This window comes from Aspergillus pseudonomiae (assembly GCF_009193645.1).
Source record: "Aspergillus pseudonomiae strain CBS 119388 unplaced genomic scaffold BDV37scaffold_28, whole genome shotgun sequence".
NCBI classification, from domain to species: Eukaryota; Fungi; Ascomycota; class Eurotiomycetes; order Eurotiales; family Aspergillaceae; genus Aspergillus; species Aspergillus pseudonomiae.
In genome coordinates, this window is record NW_022476020.1 from 353,537 (window position 1) to 371,709 (window position 18,173).

The 18,173-nt window shown below is 46.2% G+C and overlaps 8 protein-coding genes across 8 annotated transcripts; 5 read left to right on the top strand and 3 right to left on the bottom strand.

Annotated features, from left to right (window-relative positions):
* Window positions 1-1,579: 1,579 nt before the first annotated feature.
* Window positions 1,580-3,740, top strand: BDV37DRAFT_293673 (transcription factor domain-containing protein). The gene is made up of 2 exons (XM_032089470.1): window positions 1,580-3,110; window positions 3,161-3,740. Exons 1-2 carry the CDS (start codon window positions 1,591-1,593, stop codon window positions 3,609-3,611), a joined length of 1,971 nt encoding a protein of 656 aa, XP_031942108.1. The 5' UTR covers window positions 1,580-1,590; the 3' UTR covers window positions 3,612-3,740.
* BDV37DRAFT_293675 (TauD/TfdA dioxygenase family protein) lies at window positions 3,591-4,883 on the bottom strand (the record flags this gene model as incomplete). Its single annotated transcript, XM_032089471.1, has 4 exons — window positions 3,591-3,843; window positions 3,892-4,006; window positions 4,120-4,646; window positions 4,694-4,883. The coding sequence occupies 4 exons, from the start codon at window positions 4,881-4,883 to the stop codon at window positions 3,668-3,670; spliced, it is 1,008 nt and encodes a 335-aa protein (XP_031942109.1). The 3' UTR covers window positions 3,591-3,667.
* A 365-nt stretch (window positions 4,884-5,248) lies between these two features.
* On the top strand, window positions 5,249-7,117 carry BDV37DRAFT_293678 (alpha-keto acid decarboxylase family protein; the record flags this gene model as incomplete). Its single annotated transcript, XM_032089472.1, has 2 exons — window positions 5,249-5,447; window positions 5,497-7,117. The coding sequence occupies 2 exons, from the start codon at window positions 5,249-5,251 to the stop codon at window positions 7,029-7,031; spliced, it is 1,734 nt and encodes a 577-aa protein (XP_031942110.1). The 3' UTR covers window positions 7,032-7,117.
* A 381-nt stretch (window positions 7,118-7,498) lies between these two features.
* BDV37DRAFT_293682 (uncharacterized protein) lies at window positions 7,499-8,869 on the top strand. Its single transcript, XM_032089473.1, has one exon. The coding sequence runs from the start codon at window positions 7,635-7,637 to the stop codon at window positions 8,691-8,693; it is 1,059 nt and encodes a 352-aa protein (XP_031942111.1). The 5' UTR covers window positions 7,499-7,634; the 3' UTR covers window positions 8,694-8,869.
* Window positions 8,870-9,037: 168 nt separating this feature from the next.
* On the bottom strand, window positions 9,038-10,420 carry BDV37DRAFT_246970 (uncharacterized protein). The gene is made up of 2 exons (XM_032081822.1): window positions 9,815-10,420; window positions 9,038-9,721 (listed from the first exon to the last, which is right to left on the bottom strand). The coding sequence occupies exons 1-2, from the start codon at window positions 10,093-10,095 to the stop codon at window positions 9,712-9,714; spliced, it is 291 nt and encodes a 96-aa protein (XP_031942112.1). The 5' UTR covers window positions 10,096-10,420; the 3' UTR covers window positions 9,038-9,711.
* On the top strand, window positions 9,158-9,490 carry BDV37DRAFT_282587 (uncharacterized protein; the record flags this gene model as incomplete). The annotated part of the gene is made up of 2 exons (XM_032087082.1): window positions 9,158-9,359; window positions 9,453-9,490. 2 exons carry the CDS (start codon window positions 9,158-9,160, stop codon window positions 9,488-9,490), a joined length of 240 nt encoding a protein of 79 aa, XP_031942113.1.
* A 1,308-nt stretch (window positions 10,421-11,728) lies between the features above and the next one.
* On the top strand, window positions 11,729-12,966 carry BDV37DRAFT_106545 (SDR family NAD(P)-dependent oxidoreductase). The gene is made up of 2 exons (XM_032078269.1): window positions 11,729-12,065; window positions 12,131-12,966. Exons 1-2 carry the CDS (start codon window positions 11,990-11,992, stop codon window positions 12,763-12,765), a joined length of 711 nt encoding a protein of 236 aa, XP_031942114.1. The 5' UTR covers window positions 11,729-11,989; the 3' UTR covers window positions 12,766-12,966.
* Window positions 12,967-13,375: 409 nt separating this feature from the next.
* BDV37DRAFT_293684 (pectin lyase fold/virulence factor) lies at window positions 13,376-15,111 on the bottom strand (the record flags this gene model as incomplete). Its single annotated transcript, XM_032089474.1, has 7 exons — window positions 14,645-15,111; window positions 14,444-14,580; window positions 14,304-14,383; window positions 14,095-14,241; window positions 13,972-14,032; window positions 13,713-13,906; window positions 13,376-13,635 (listed from the first exon to the last, which is right to left on the bottom strand). The coding sequence occupies exons 1-7, from the start codon at window positions 14,759-14,761 to the stop codon at window positions 13,376-13,378; spliced, it is 996 nt and encodes a 331-aa protein (XP_031942115.1). The 5' UTR covers window positions 14,762-15,111.
* Between the last annotated feature and the right edge of the window lie 3,062 nt (window positions 15,112-18,173).

The following is an 18,173-nucleotide window of genomic DNA, read 5'->3' on the forward strand; positions in this document are numbered from 1 at the left end:
ATTCTGTAGCTGTTCCTCTTCTACTTTGACGTCCTGACACAGGGAGTGCAACGTTTCCTTGGACCAAAACATGGATAGGCCTCTTTCGGCGTGTGTGTGTATGTGTCGACCAGCAACCAGAGCTGCTAAATAGAAAACGACGATAACTATAAGTCGAACCATATTCTCTGAACTAAACAGAGAGTCTGATTGCAATATAGAATGATAATGAGAATTGCAGTGATTTGATGCAATAACCTTCCAGCGGGTTAGGTTCTTTATAACTCTACAAAGTTTTAGTTATCCTACTACTATCTGCCTCTAATTATTGACCCCTGGTCTGCCCCAGGATCAAGCAGGGTAATACATGTGTGGCTATTTTCTTTGTCAAGACGGCCTGGGGCGCTGGGCAACGGTCCAGTGGGCTCTACCCAGAGGTACCTGACTTGTTCTAGACTACAATCAATAGCCATATAAGGTTTGCCATGTTTGTTATATTGATTGATACCAAATCATAGAACAAAGCTACAGCTTCTACTATATTGTTTCAAAGATCGGCCAATGAAGAAGTTATAAATGTGTTCAGTTTCTGCCCTTGGCTGTCAGCCGTTTTAGGGAAGATCATTGGATGATTGTGAAAATTAACACTTTATCATGGGCGTGACCTGTCTAGAAACCTTTCCTACGGGAGATTTGGCGGTTTCAAATGGAGAGATAATGTATCAGAGTGCTTCATTTTCGGTTAACAAGGATATAGACGGCAGATGTACACAAGGGTGTTGGCCTAGAATCAGGCGAAAGAGTTGATGTGCCTCCTTTAACCTCCAGCCCGGAGGATTAATGGCATACCGGTCCCGGCCCAATATTCTCCTCGGACTCATTGTTGACGAAGACCAATAACTTGCATGGCCTCAGTTGGATCTATACTGGCTGAGGTACAAGGGTCTTTAATGTGATAGCAAATGGACAACGGTGGGTGCTATAACAGAATATGAAAGAATCTCAGAGCGATACTATCTTATGGTAGGGCTTAAATCGTGTAGCTTTCAGGTAACTTTACTCGTATATCACTTTATAATCTACTGCAGCACGAGCCGAAATAGATTAACTAAACAAGAGGACTAAATAATCACCATGATCCTGGAATCTACTGACATTACATATAAAGATAGGTGTTCACCACCTGCTATAAAAGATACCCTAAAGGCTACGATATACAATAAAAATCATGTTGAATACCTTCATATCACTACCGAATGCTACCGCCAGCCTCACCGTGCCCCGTCAAAGTAGATTGTCGATCACGCCATTTGTCACTTTGCTGATTCTATATCACTAGCCTCTATTGTTATTTGCTTCCTGAAAGAAATTCTTTAAACCCAATTACAATCAAATAGTGTCGAACCAAACTTTAAGAGCTATGTGCTGCAGATGGACATGAACTGTACACCAGCCATCACACAAGGTGCTCGCTCTGCATCCAAGTCAATCGGTCGGCAACGCGACGAGCAACACTAAAATTAGCGCCACTAAAGCACCAAAGTGCGGGGAAGCTTAGCCGGCTCGACATTTCTTCTCCTAGATTTCACGTCTTTCGACTAGCCATACCAAATGGAACAGACGACGAGAATTCGTAAAAGAGTCCCAAAATCCTGTCGTCGCTGCCACCGACGGAAACAACGCTGTGTTGGATTCCCCATCTGCGCCAACTGTACCGCGGCAAATGAGCCTTGCCTGCGCTTGGAGACGTCTCCATCTTGGCATCATGGGATGTCCAAGGGTGCATTGGCGCAGCGAATTGAGGCGTTGGAAGCGCATCTTTCAGCGATTACTGAAGGATTGCCATCTACCAGCCGAGGGCAGCCTGTTGGGTCGCCAGCAGGTACACCATCTGCGCCTGAAGAACAGACCGAGGCAGAACCTAGCGAGAAAAGCAGAGCTACCGCCTACTTTGGACCTTCATCCGGTGTGACTCTTACGGAAAATTTAAGTTCTATTGTGGAGGATGCTGCCTGGACCAATAGATCGATTCCGATTCATGATACTGAACATCAGGAACCACCATCGCCGGCTCCCACGGCTGAACAGGGCAAGGCTGTACCGCCTGACGATACGGTCGGGAGGCAGCTCCTTGACGCATATTTTGTTAACATGCACACGCGACTGCCATTTATCAACTGCGCGGAGATGCTTCAGCTACATTCTAGGCGGTACGATGTGCCCGGCGCCGGCCAAAAAGAACAATATGGAATGTTCAAGCTATTTATGATATATGCCATTGGCGCAGCGATGCCACAACTCACTGAACAGTACGAGTCGACGACACCCAGCGCATATTATGCTACTGCAATGCAATTTGATAGTGCACTGCGAGAGTCGCTGTCTATCACAGGTATCGAAGGACGCATGTTGATGATCATATACGAGCTGCGATCGAGCTCGAGCTCAAATCTGTGGTACACCATTGGCACGGCAATGCGGATATGCATCGATCTGGGCATGCACCGAGAGTCACACTATAGGACAATGAAACCATTGGAGGCGCAGTTGCATCGAAGGCTATTTTGGAGCGTATACGTGATTGAGCGACATGTGTCCTGGTCCCTCGGACGGCCATTCAGTATAGCAGAGGATGAAATCGATGCGCAGATTCCGGCTGATACTGATGACTTGACCAGCAGGTATGCTGGGGTAGAACAGGACAGGGGTGAGTTGTCTTTGGGTATTGCAGATGGGGCGAATATACCGGCCATCAGACGGTTTATTGCGACAGTACACTTGCAACGGATCATGTCCCGCACTCACACTAAAATTTACCGCGTGGACAAGAACGTATCTACATTGATTCAGGAACTATCCCCATTGCTAGCCTCGCTAGAGCAGTACAAAAGGGGCTTACCTCCCTTGCAGCCTCAAGATAATGATTTCATCCAAATGCACTGGAACAACTGTGTCCGCGCGCTGCTGCAGCCATTTCTGAGTATACTGGATCCAGAAGATGACCTCATCAGAACATGCTTGCATGTATCGGGGCAAATGTGCCAATTGTTTAAGCGTTCGCAACAAAAGGGTCTGTCGGGGTACTCTTTCCTCTTGTCAAATTCGGTATATATTGCCGGACTCACAATGTGGTGCGTATTGTCTTCATCGTCCAATTTCATTAAGTTAATCATGGTCATAGTTTTTGTTTGTTTCGATCTCCTCGTTTATGGAGGACAAACGTGGCAAATGATCTCCGCGCGTGCTCGTCCGCCATGTTTGCTATGGCTGAGCGGAAATCCAGCTTCAGGAAATACCGCGACAACTTGGAGAATATGATCAACCGAGTTATGGCCTTTGTCGATGAGGCGTCAACCTCTAGTTTGTGTATACCAGAACAGTCAACAGCAGGCGTGGAAGGATCATCAGGGCTTCATTTCTCCAATCTTGAGAATTCCAAGGATCCCGTGGCGAGCACACTCGATCTACAGAGTGCAGCTTTTATAGAAGCTCAAGAGCAAGAGGCTTCCCTTAATGCGCGAAATTCATTCGCAAGTGTGTCTTTAGAAGACTTCTGGGCTGATGAGAGTCTGAATCTCCCTACGTTGGATGTGTTTGGTTTTGGTTGGGATAACTTATATTCAGACCAATGAAGAACTTGAAATTAATGAATAGAATAGACAACTTTGACATCAAGAACAGCGTAAGGCTACCAATGGCAGGGAGCGAGATCATCCACAATGCCCAGTTCCTCTCTGCGCGATTTGCTGCTCGGATCAAAGTACGGAACCTCGCCCACCCCCACAGCCCGGTTACCACTTCGGGGGCCAAACCCTTCATGGTCGCCCGTCGCGGTATGAAAGACGCTGCGATTGTCCCAGATCGCTAGAAAGTTAGCTCATAGTATATAATATAGGATACATAGACACCTACCAATATCATTAGGGCTGTTCCATTTGAAACGAACCTGGAGGTCATGCCCGTGAGTGATCATATCATGAAACCACTGTAGCATGCTGGCACTCTCTCTACGAGTCAACCCGTCGATCTGGGTAGGAAAAGAGCCTAAGTGCTCAATCAGCATCCGTATATACAGCACTGAGAATGTGTCTTACCAATAGGGAAAATGGATTTCCATCCTGTAATTGGGTTTGTCCTTACGACCGGATGAACAGCCGATAAGTCTCCTCCAATATTCACGGGTGCCCCGCGCTCCTTCTCATACAAATGGAACTTCCCCGTCTGGGCCAGCCTCATAAAGCCGACGCCCGCATGTGTGGCTGTCAAAGTCTCCAAAAACGCCCGGTATGGCTTACTGATGCGATCATAGATCTCGTAACCAGACGCCCAAAGCGTGTCGCCGCCCGTTTTGGGCAGTTGCACGAGTCGCAGACTCGAATAGTCGGCGGGAGCTTTCTCGAACGAGATGTCGCTGTGCCAGACTGCCGCCATCTTGGTGTAATCAGATCCCTTATAGAGAGTCTTGCGGCCCTCGGAGTTGATGGTGCTGATTTGAGGGTCCGGGTCACCAAATTCGCGTGCATCATTAGTGACCGGGTGAATGTGCAGGCCATGGGTGGATGGACGACCGGTCAGCTCGCCCATGCGTAGGATCAACTCCTTTTGTAAATCGTTCGTAAGATTATCTTGGGCACGGAAGAAAACAACGCCCCGTTCGGCGACTGCTACTGTCAACGCGGCTTTGAGTGATCGATTTCTTGAGGGGAGTACTCACTCATGATGGCCAAGTCGCGAATACGTTGGTCTGCATTGGGGGCTTGTAGGATATCGTCAACGATATTACAAGTTCCTTTGGCGAACTCGTTACCAATCACAGGGGTTACCATGATCGGGTCGAAGCTGTCAAGAGAGCCTGTGCTGTGCTGGCGCTCAGTCGGCTGCATGGTGGTCTGTTGGATAGTCATGATGCAAGTGTATGTTCACAGTGTTTGTTGCTGCTTGGATTGTTCCTCATCATCGTTCTAGCTTCCTTATTTATGTATTGGAGTCTGGAGATCAACATTTGACTCTCATCAATAATGTCTACACGTCTATATCGAACAGGCCTCCGAGGCCATCGGCTTTCGGCGTTAGGCACTCCGATCGCCATATTTTCCTATCGCCGAAATGTATCTTTTCGGATATCGGCAATAGCTGTAGCTATACCTAGGTTACGATCGATGTATAGGACGATTGAATTCTCCTTCTGCCATATATAAATAAAAATGAAGCCTAAAATACAGGAGAGAGCAACGTAAGTCACTTACGATAAGTGACAGTCTGATCAAATATGGAAGGGGAAGCTCTACCCCTCGCCCAGTATCTTTTCAGGCGTCTGCGCCAATTGGGCGTGGACTCCATCTTTGGAGTACCCGGTGACTACAACTTGACACTTCTGGATCATGTTGTACCTTCGGGACTCAAATGGGTGGGAAACTGCAACGAGTTGAATGCGGGATATGCTGCAGATGGGTACTCTCGGATCAAAGGTACTCCCTACTCAGTTTCTTCCTGCGTCGACAGAGGTTGACTGTTTAGCAATTGGTGCGGTGGTGACCACCTTTGGCGTTGGTGAGCTATCTGCCATTAATGCCATTGCAGGAGCCTACGCAGAGAGAGCCCCGGTTGTGCATATTGTTGGGACACCCATGCGCGCCTCGCAGGAGTCGCGCGCATTGATCCATCACACCTTCAATGACGGTGACTATCAGCGATTTGACGCCATACAGGAACATGTCACTGTAGCACAGGTCAACCTGAACGATCATCGTACGGCGCCTTCCGAGATTGACCGGACCTTGCTACAATGTTTGTTGCTCAGTCGACCTGTTCGTATCGCTATTCCTGTTGACATGGTGCCGGTGCTTGTCCCTGTGGCGGGCTTGTCGTCGAAGATCCAGATTCCGCCCGCTGTGCGCCAGCCACAAGTGGAGGAAGCAGCTCTTAATTCTGTCCTCAACAGAATATACAGCAGCAAGAAGCCGATGATTCTGGTTGATGGAGAGACAAGAGCGTTCGGCATGCTCCACGGAGTAGATCACCTTGTGCGGACGATAGGCTGGCCAACATTCACATCTGGCTTTGGCAAGGGTTTAATTGATGAAACGCTACCAAACGTCTACGGAGTATGTACGCTACCTCATAAAGCCTTTCTGGACTCTTGTGATTTAGTTCTGGTTTTCGGGCCACACTTCAGCAACACCAACACCTACAATTCTTTTTTAAAGCCAGCAGACGATGCAGCTATCCTGTTTAGTCCGAACTCGATCCAGGTTAACAAAGATGTCTTCCGCGATCTCCCCGTCCGGTATTTTATTCAGCAGCTCATACAGCGACTCGATATGTCCAAGTTACCGACGCATAAGCATAACCTTGTCCACCCATCACTCAGGATACTCTCCGAAGTGTCTCCTACCGACCTAGTCACACAGACAGGGGGTTTCTGGAAACGACTCTCCCCTTTTTTGCGTACTGGAGACATTGTCCTTGGTGAAACTGGAACCCCGGGCTATGGCGTTAATGAGTTCATACTACCCCCGCATGCCCGTCTGTTCAAGCCGGCCACCTGGCTATCTATTGGGTACATGCTTCCAGCCGCGCTAGGAGCAAGCCATGCGCAGCGGGATCTAGTCTCCTGCAGCGAGTACCACGGTCTATCTAACCCCCGTACAATCTTATTTATTGGCGATGGCAGCTTCCAAATGACAGTTCAAGAGCTCAGTACTATCATCCACCAAAGACTCAATGTCATTATCTTCTTGATCAATAATGACGGATACACCATCGAGCGGTGCATTCATGGCCGCAACCAGGCATATAACGATGTCGCTCCATGGCGATATCTCAAAGCACCAGAGCTTTTCGGCGCGGATCAGGAGGGAGAGTATAAGGCACTGACATGGAAGGTCCGGACCTGGGCAGATTTGGATTCTGTGTTGAACGATTCCCAGCTGGCCAACGGCAAGGGTTTGCGGATGGTAGAAGTTTTCATGAATAAACTCGATGCGCCGGATGTACTGTTGGGCTTGTTTAATCAGCAGATCTTAAGGGAGAATGTGCAGGGTAAGCTATAGTCATTTAATGTCAACATGATAATAGACAAACTATTGCATCTGTTTTTTGGGTTGGTCTTGTGACATTTTGTCGGTGATAGGGCATTATATTGGGTGACTCTCCTTATAAAAACGCCGAAAATGCGCTAAGGCTCGTATACAGTCACCCTTCTAGTGTTTTGCTATCATAGCCTCATCGTGGGAAGTGAGGCTGACTATGCGCAGGTAGAAGAGCCAAGATGATATTACTGAATAGAATCTCGGTATCTGACATGACACTAAAGCCCAATGTGACTATTCCAAGACGCCCTAACTCATTTCGTCTGAGAAGTGGCTGATCATTAACTCCCATAACCAACTATCACTAAGTCTTCCTTTGCCAAGGACGCTTAATATAGGTCCAAGCCCTCATTTGCTTCAGCAACAACGATCCGCCAATGGATAATGTGGTCTTGCAGCCTGACCCAAGCAATACGAGGTCGGGCACTTGGCAGTCTATGCACACGCCTATTTATAACTTCGTGATCTACGATTCAACCCATATCTGTCGCGACCAACCTTTTTCTACTTTTGCTCCGTATTTTCTACCCTACCCTGCAATACATATAGCATAGCCCCGTCCTAATGGTGCCGCAGGCCTTTCTCACCCAGCTCCTGCTTCTTCTCGCTATCTTCAGCGGCAACGCACTAGCCAGACGAGGCGGGGGAGGTGATTCTGACAGCGACAGCGACAGCGGCGATGACAGCAGTGGTGGAAGCGGCGGCGGTTCAGGTTCACCAAAATGTGAAAATACAAACAACCTTCTGAGCACGGTATACCTTGTCCCCGGAAATGCCTGGAACTGGACATCCCAAGGCAGTAGAAAAACAGACGCCAGCCCAACAGAATACGACGGCTCTTACTTCCAGGGAGAAGGACAGCTTTCGTACAACATTACGGGTGGATCGCGATGTCCTGGCGCAAACGGGGAGCTTCGGCTCCTAGGATACGCCTGGGTTGGACCCCAACCGCCTTATCCTACCGGACCCCTCAACCCGTTCATCGTTGGATTCAAGGCTTGGGAATCTGACGCGCCAGTCAGCGAGATCCACACCTCCTATAAACCTATCAAGTTGACAGAGGATAGTGTTTGTCCTGGGGATCCGGATCTCTTTCAGGCTGTCACGACTAGAGGTTGGACGGACTTGGAGGCTCATACATTCGGTGCCTCGGACGTGATGATCATGAATGTCTCCTCGGATTCAACTGCTTCAGCCGCCGTGCGTTTCAATGCTACTACTGCTTCCGACCCCAAACCGGCATTCGGTGTGGGTGAGGGCGCGGTGCGTCTCCCTGGGCGTACTTGTGATTCGGACGGCTTACACATGGGCTGGCCCCCTACAACGATGTTGAATGGGACCGTGACGAACACTACCCTGGAGCTCAGGTTTGTTGGTTCGGTTAACACCTCATCCGACTATAAATACTATGAAGGTCGCCAGGATAATCTACATATCGAATTTGCCGTTACCTTTTCGGGGCAATTCGATAGTATCAATTCCACTAAGGCGTTGAACATTCATTCGCGCAACCAGACTCTTGCATGGGTGCCGAATAACGGTGTCCGGGTTCTGCCGGGTCGTTGGTGGTACATGTTGATGTGGGTTGTTGGGATAGGTATGGCAAACTGTAACCAATGGTAGATACGAGGTACTGTTGGGTTTATTGTACTCATATATACCCTCTTCGATGGTTCATTGGAAGTATGGAAGCAACAAGTGGGTTTAGTACCTGCTGGCAAGACATGAACATGAGCATGGTGGTCCGCAACTCCGCCAAAAAAACAACTCGGATATAGAGTCTGGGTCTCACATGCTGGAAATAGTGTGGTGAAAGCCCTCCGTAACTCCCTGTTGACATGTTTCATCGTCGAATAATAGAAGGCCCGCCACCAACGTCAGGGGCCCTGGACGATGACATCATCTGAGATCCATGATAAGATAAGAAGGATCAAGCGCGCCCGAATCCATGGATCAGCCAGAGCCACGTTCAAACAAGCAAACAATATCCATATCCACATTCATATTCATAACCTCTTATTTTCCTGTGCCTTAAAGACCACTCTTAGGCGGACGAAGAAAAGCGCAGACCAAGAAACACCTGCATCATGCCGAACAACACTTTCTCCTCCTCTCAAGACAGCGGCGTCACTGGCGCCGCCAAATTCGTGACTTCGACGCTTGGGAACACGGTCGGAGGCGTCTCTCGCACCGTTGGCGGGGTCACAGGCGCCGCTACTCGAGGAATCGGCGATACCATCACGGGTGCTACAGGAAGTGCCGGGAAACCGTTGGGCGATGGACTGGGAAGTATTGGAACGGGAGTCGAAGACGGAGCAAACAGGGTTGCGAGAGGGGTGGAGAATGCTGGACAGTGGAAAAGCTAAATAATTTGACTATCAGGCAGCTGCGTTCAGAAAGGGTGTGAGATTGGTGGGTAGCTGGTCGACTTTTGGCTCACTTATTTCGCAACTTGATATCAGATTGACGTTGGATGGGAAGAGAGGTTTGAGATACCGGCCGGTTGAATTTTTTGATTCTATTTGCCTTGTATGTTGTTTAGCATACATAGCATGTCCTGTCGCTATCTTGAACTTTATACAATTGGCGATGTATAATTTATACCGTTCCTCCAGAGGTTCATATTGATTTCCTTGGGAATTCATCTCCAAGTAGGCACACACCCCAGATTCCAGTACCCTTATCATCAATATCATAAATACATACATCATGCATATTTATATCAAACACACTGAACCTCCAAGCTCTGAACTGTAGTATCCGCGGCGAAGCACTGATTCTCGCTATTCACGCTCACGGTTTGAACCAAACCAGACTCGCAATTCGTTCCGGAGTAGATATTCAAGACCGGAGATTTGGAATCGTCACAGGCGCCAGAAGATACATACGCCGTGAAAGACTTGATCGGAAAATTTTCCACACCAACGCAATAGGATGGCGCGAGATTGGCAGATGTGATGAGACCGTCACAATTCTCGTAAAGATAGTGCGAGTAGGACACAAGCGGCGTAGCCATTGTCACCATGGCGAGGGCCGGGAGGACGGCCAAGGACTGTCGACGATCTGTTAAGCTCAAGCACAGAAGGAATCATGAGGTTTGGGGCTTACCTGGAAGAACTTCATTTTGACTATGCAAGTACACTGTTCTAACAGGATAGGTAGATTTGTTTTAGTTATGTTGAAGGTAAATGAGCAGCTTTATAGCTAGGACAACCTCGACCCATGTGGGGCATGTATTATAGATTTTCTGGAGAATGGCGGAGTTAGCCGAAATGGAGCTAAGATTTAATCTCCCTGCACTGATGATTCTCTTGTACGCAGTGCCCCTGAAATGCATCTCGTCCCTTTCCAGCTGTTTTAGATTCACAAATTTGAACTTTACGAGTGGACTCATATACTGCATATACATCTCTTACATTGGATACAAAAACTGAAGCAATTATGTCCCAGCCGGTGTTGTACGGGTAGTAGTATGGGTATATCGACACTCGCCATTGACAAATCCGCCTGTCCTGACGTTACATTGTTGAGAACCAGCCAAGGCTGACAACTTGCATTTCCACAGGGCTAGACTGAAGATATACAGGGACCTTCCTCTTTGGGAAAATGCTCCAACAGTCCAAAAGCATCCCCAATGCTTTATAATCGTTAGTCATGGAAGCTGCCGGAACCGAACATGCCACATTGGTACCAGGGTTGCTGTTTGGACGCCTTTAGCGTTGTTTTCTGGCAAGTCTTACCCCGCATGGGCCCACCTTTCTCTGCTGATAGACAGTGAAGTGAAAACATCGAACTTAAGCATGCTTCGGTGCGAGACACATCCGACATGAACAAGGATGGAGCAGAGCAGGCATAACCATAATTAGTGCCTGGGGCATAGTACTAGAGTTCAATGGTTATATATGTGATCTATGTATTCCGACGCTCTTCTATAAGCTATGGTATCATCACTAATAGCTGTTTAACCGTTCTTATTCGCATGAACCCCAGCGCTCTGCACCTCAAAAGGTGGCCAGAGTGCTTTATCTACCCAGGTAATCTGGTCCTTTGTAGATATATGTCTATTCAAAGCGAATCGATATACATGAAGTTCCTAACCTAGCATATCTTTGGCCACTATAATTGAACACCCCACACAGAAGAAGTTAAAGTGCTCCATCTAAGAGCTTACGCCAAGTCAATGGGATCTAGTGAAGTGCTTTTCTGCGTGTAAGCTTTGTGGGAGAACCAAGGCCTTCACATCTATAACGTAAGTTCAGTCTAGTATGAACCTTCAAGCTGTTAGCCTGCTACTTGTGAGCCCCTAATCCAGGTACCCGACTACTGTTTACCTCTTAGGAACGTGTTTCCGTCGTTCTTAGACCTCTTATCGCTAGACTTAGAGTAAGCTGGGAAACTCCTTGCTTATGTGGACATATCACTGTAAGCTTAGTAACCTACGCTAAGCATTGTCGGCCACCGTCGGGAATATGGCCGCCAAGCTATACTATACCAGGTATTGCAGTAAGAATGGATATCCATGTGATAGGATGCTGCGGGGTTTAGTGGATTATTGGACATGTTCGGCTGTATCTTAATACATCTAATATTGTCCAACGATATGGTAAAGAAATACTTTCAAAACCAAGAAATTGGCCTTGTTTTCCGATAGTCCCCGAATTCTATCGCATGTACATTTCCAACTAATCTGCTCGCCACACAGTTAAAGAGACTCTATGAGGTTAGAAGCCTAAGCTACTACGCAAAGAGTTGCTTACCAATCATGACCCCGTACTCACTTTTCTGATGTGGTACATGACGACATAAAAGCTTTAATAAGACCCCGATATTAGTGACTTCTCTCATCGACTGGCATCTTGGTCTTTGCCCCTCACCACATCACCTCTTAGAACAACTCGAAGACTTCTCCGCGTGAAGCAATGACATCATCGATTGACTCAAGCACCATTTTCCGTGTCGATGGTTTGGTGGCCGTCATTACTGGCGGAGGCAGTGGTCAGTATTGTTAATGAGAACCGTCACAGAGTGGCCATTGCTTAACCCATAGCCACGACATACAGGCATTGGCTTAACCATGGCACGAGCCCTCGCATTTAACGGAGCACGAAAAGTGTATATCCTAGGCCGGCGTCTGGAGGTGCTGCAGAAGGCAGCCGAGGAGCACCCCAGCCTGATTTCACAGCAGTGCGATGTGACATCGAAAGAAGATCTGCAATCTGCCGTAGACCGCATCACGGCCGAGGTAGGTTATGTGAACCTCGTCGTCGCCAATTCCGGCAGCATCGGGCCTCTAGCACGCTACAACCCAACCGCCTCTCTTTCAGAGCTGCGCCAGACCCTATTCACCGATTTCTCTATGGATGAGATGAACGACACCCTACATCTCAATATCACGGCGGCCTTTCTCACTATGACGGCATTCCTCGAGCTTCTCGACGCCGGCAACAGGAACGCGCTGCAAGGCGGCTTTGGAAAGCCCATCACAGAGGGCAGCGGCGTCCCGTCGATCCAGAGCCAGGTTATCTTCACTAGCAGTATCTCAGCCTTCAGTCGGCATCATTCATCGTCGCCCCCGTATTTGGCCAGTAAGGCAGCCATCATGCAGGTGGCTAAACACGCTAGCACCCAGTTGGCTCGGTTTGGGATTCGGGTGAATGCTCTCGCGCCGGGAGGTATGTGTACCTTGCCGGTATAACAATTATTGTTCAGTTTAGGGGGCTGATAAGGAATTATTTGTAGTCTATCCGTCCCAACTGGCTTCCGTCCTGACCCAAGACCGCAAACCGGAAGAGGAGACTTTCGATGATCCGAGGTTCATCCCGGCCAGGCGGTTCGGTGGTGATGAGGAGATGGCGGGTGCAATTCTGTACCTTGCTAGTCGGGCGGGTAGTTTTACGAATGGCTCTGTTCATGTCACTGATGGTGGTCGGCTGTCAGTTGTGACTGGGTCTTACTAGGGTCAAATACTAGGAGAGCTGAATCAAGGGCAATATTCCGAACACGCACGTAGTTACATAGTATGGATATCTCAACATCTTCTTCGTTCAAGAATCATGACTCGATGGCCTCTAAGCTTGTCCTGATTTACTTGGGATATCCAATTATCCATAGCCAGTACGTCTCGGGATAAAGAGAAGAGTATAATGACATCAAAGCTAATCCAACAATGTTGACTACAGCAAGTCATTCAAACGAAAAGTATTATTTACATATCTACATCAAACACTACTTACTATATGAAATCGGCCAGCAAGAACGGCCAATATGATCCTAATATCCTCGCCTTCTTGAAGTACTGGAGATTCTTAGTTGACATAGCTAGTATTAACCCACTGTGTCCAATCCGAGCCCAAAATGGTTGAGATAGAAACCGGCTCGCTAAACTTTTCAGCGAAACTAGCACGCGTACCCTTTGCGCCAGCACCAGTGTTACCATACTCAGCGAAGGTAACATTCTCAGTGTTAGCCTTGGTAGTGGACCATTCAGACCAGCCGGCAGGGTTGACCACATCGGTCATGGAAGTCTCCTGGAAGAGAACGCGGGCGTACTGGGACCAGGGGCGGCCTGTGACATAGACGGTCAACAAACATGAAGCGTGGAAGTACGGCTTCGATAGAAGTATAGAACATAGTAGAACATACCGAGGTAATAGGTACCCGAGGGGACATCATTGCCATCAGCGGCGGCGACGGAGGACTTGTGAATCACGTAGTAGGACGAGTCAGTTTCGGAGGAGCGGCCGTTGGCGGTGATGTAGCCGGAGCTGGGGCCCTTCAGCACACGGATGTCGCAATCATGGAACCAGGCACGGGCGTGCTGGCCGAAAATGAAGTCACTGAATTGGCAAATGGGCGTGAGCAATTTTCCTGCGATGGGGCGGAAGAATACAGAGGAGCTTACACAGCACCCTCGATGAGGGTGTGGGCGTAGATTTGATTTCCACTCTGAGCGAGAAGTGTATCTATTTGATGGCAAGTCAGTACTACAGAGCTCTTTGCTCCTCTGTTGTTTTCGGTTGCTTACCCTGGTATCCGGTGAACTGGCATCCGTAGTATCCCTGGCCATTGCCGTAGGCGCTCACGGCCAAGGCCTGGTGGCAGACTTGACCGCATGAGTTGATAATGTTGAGGTTGTAGATGGACGAGTTGGGGGAGTGGTTGCGAATAGTTGCTATATGTACTGTAAGTACAGTGAACCAGAACATAGGCTAGAGTGCATGATGGAGCTCTGACCGGTTTCGTCATCGTTAGCGACGTCAGCTAGCCTGATGTTATGAGTGATGTTGACAAGGTTGCCCGTGTAGGTGGTGTCGCTGTAAATACACTATTAGTTGGCACAGTCATTTGCTGCCCAGTACAGAATCATTGCATACTCCTCCGTCTGACCGTAGATAATCAGCTTCCCAGTCAACGATGGGATGTACACCTGTTCGTCGTAGGTACCCTCCTCAATGAAGATGGTCTGCGTCGCGGTCTCGGTGGTGCTCAGGGCATTCACGGCGGCACCAAGCTATTCATAACAGTCCGTCAGAGCATACACAAAGGTATTCAATCTGCGTTTTCCACATGCTTACCGTGGCATAATCACCCCCAGACTTGGCTACAACGATCGCACCGGCAGGAGCTGTCATACGGCTCGCGGCCAGGGCCGACGCGGCAAAGAGAGAGGACACCAAAAGTGATTTCACCATGCTTGCTACGAGGAAAAAAGATCGGCGAATCTAAGTTTGCTATTGATGGAGGAACTAGAGGGCGCGAGGGTACCCTATTTTTATAGGGAAGCATGTCTTACGCGTGTTCCATCATGCCCTATTGATTGAGATCGATCAGGACCTCCTAGTGGAGACACCGGTGGGGGTTCCTCAGAACCTAGATAACTATATGTGAAATGGCTAAGGGCGTTAAGTAATTTGTCCGGCTGTTAAAGAAGCTTCTTTAGAGCTAGTGGGCCCAGCTCCTTCTCCAATTTTTATTTCTCGGCCACTTCTTCTTAATTAGAGCGAATATCAACCCAATTAATCCAAAAGAGAGCAGGCCCAGCCCCTCCTAGTCATGATTTCTATTGCAATTTTAGCAAATTTTAGGAGATATTACCTTAGCTTGGCAAATTATTGAAGGAAGCGTTAGATTGTCTGAATCTCAACTCCCGAAAGCTCCGAGACAGGGGAGAACTCGATGTTTGAGCCTTTGTGGGGACAGCTTTATTCCTTCTCGCCGACCGAACTCCGTCCTTAAATTGCTACCGGCTTTTCTTCCCTTCTAGCACACCCCAAGAAATTGGATTGGTGGACTTTTCAACCTCAAGCATGCACAAATTCGCCGCATGAGATCCACCCTGACAAACCAAGCTTCATCGTTGAACCTTAACAAAATTTTAACGCATGCTGTAAAGATGGGCTTCGGTTCTCAATGCAATAGAAAATGCGCAGGTATCTTGCATTCTGCGTGGGACCGTCCACAGGGCGTATGCACATTTCGCGACTTACCAGTTTTACCCCTATCGCCAAGAGACTCATTCCCTTGGAGCTTGTCTCGTAAGAATCCTTTCGGGCTAGACAGTTAAAATAGGATGAACAAGTGGAAACCCCGTGGGTCATGCGATTTGCACGAGGAAGAAGAGGAGTCTATCTTTGTATTCAACCCTCGAGAGCTGGTATGTTTGAAGACTAAGTACGATCTTACAGAAAAGACAGTCGGCACATACCGAGAGAGAGAGAGAGAGAGAATGACTACCTCCACATAACATTCTGTGTTACTTCGGAAATAGATTGGTTGGCAAAAGTTAGATAATCATAGGCTTGTTGGAAGACCCATCTACGAATATAATAGGAAAAATGAAGGCCTGCAGCAGAAGTTGAATTCTACAATCCCCCGCTGTCCAAAGGTACAGAATAGAACAAATCAATCCGATACCTCCACCCTGCTAAGATATCCTATCCATGCATCAAATTAATGGTGGCAAGGGATTGAAACAAGCAAATGGAGAGATAAATTAGCACAGAGCCCAAAGATTCACCCACACATACCTAGAGATCATAGTTGTTCAACGCCGATTTTCTGACCGAGAATTCCTAGAATCACCGGGCAGCCTCGAGGGCTCGCAGGAAGTGAAATCTCGTTGCTAGTTTCGTTGTATTTGACGGAGTTCACATCTCTCGTAAAGGAGGTACCAGAAGCTTGGTCAGGACCAAATTGGAACCCGAAAATCCGAAGTCCACCGTTGGATTCAGATTTAGCCTGGCTCACCATATTCCTTACTTGAGTCTTGAGGGATTCAGCGAAACGGATCTTCAGACACTTCGTAACCGACAAGAATCTTGGAGACGCGGACTACTATGCGTGTATCGCTTATACATGTCTGTAAGACTGATAAATTACAGTCTAAATTTATCCCTTATTATACGCATTCCTAACAGCCCTTTTTAAATTCTTTAACTGTCGCAAGGCCCAGATACATTACTACCCGTCTCACCGCCGACCCCCACTTTCAGTAGGGGGTTGGCTACGGCTCAATGAAATCCTCGGCTCAATGAAATCGTCTTATTTTATTAATATCTTTATTATTTTTGAAGCTATTCAGACTATATATAATATGTAATCTACCTATAAAGCTAAGAAAGAGCTTGTTCAAAGGGCCCTATATATATATAATGAAAAAAAAACGCGTTAAAAAGTAGGTTAATATTAAGAAATTGGCGCGTGAGTACGGGGTCTTCTATAGATATCTTTATCGTTGAATAGGTAGCGGAGCTAGTAAAAGTACTAGATAATATTTTAATTAGTATCTTGATTTAGCTTAGTATAGTACTTTATATAATTATATTAATTAACTTAATAATATAGGCGTTTTTTTAAGCGTTTAATAGATTAGGAAGGCTATAGATATAATCCTATAGTGGAATTATATAGATTTTACTACCGCACTACCAAAAGTCTTAAAAAATTGGCTATACAGGTTTCTTAAGTAGATGAATCGTTATATAAAAGGTAAATACTATATAATTGATGTGGATCGCTAGAATACTAAAGATAAAGCTTTTATTATGTAGTGGTATAACTATTTTTAGCTTTAGACTAAGATATATAGTATATATAATAAGGATATCTGGAATTTTAATAAAACGGGCTTCCGTATAGACTAGGGCTGTACAGAGACGATTTTTATACGCTATCCTAAGTGAAATAATAATATTATTAACGCTTTATTCTGTACACTAGTAAGCTCTATCGAATACGTTAACGCTATTGGAGATAAAATTTTACCTATCTTGATTTTTCTAGGCAGCGTTTTTCTATGTGATTAGTTTATATATATTGAGTTACTAGATAACTATATCATTGAAATCTTTAAATTAGGCTATTTAAACGATGCAATTATTTATAGCTAGATTTATTATTTTAATTATTATATAGTCTCCCGGTAGCGAGATATTTATTGGTTTCTTTTTATAGACAATTATAATTCCTATTTTACTATTGAACTTGTACAGTATTACAAGTATTATAAGATTTTACTACTTTTTTTTTCTTTTTATTTAATTTATCGATTTCAACCGCTCGATTTAATTCTATTTTAATATCTAAAAGGAATATATAGTGCCGCAGTTAACAAGGTTTCTTATATTAATAATTAGTAATATAATAAACTTAAATTTCTATACGATATCGATAGAATATGTAGAGATACCTGTTACACCCGGGGCTTCGTTGTCAAGTCTAAGACTAGTTAGCGTACCACGTTCCAAGGGTTATTAACCTGAAGTTAGCCTTTGACTTCTATTATTATTAAGTTATAGTCTAGGTAAGATAGGAATTACCTCAAGACTTTAGTTGATATTAGACTACCGTCGATACTAGATTACTATTATTATAGAAATATAATTAATACTAGACTACTATCGATATTAAATTACTATTATTATAGAGATATAGTTAATATTAAACTTAAATTTAAAAAGCTAAGCCTATTAAGTACATATATCTAATAGTTAAAAAAGTGCAAATAAATTAAGACTAGTTATACTATTAAAGATAACTCTATAATAATAATTATAAATTAATTATAAAAAACTAAATTAAATATATAAAATAAATATTTTTATA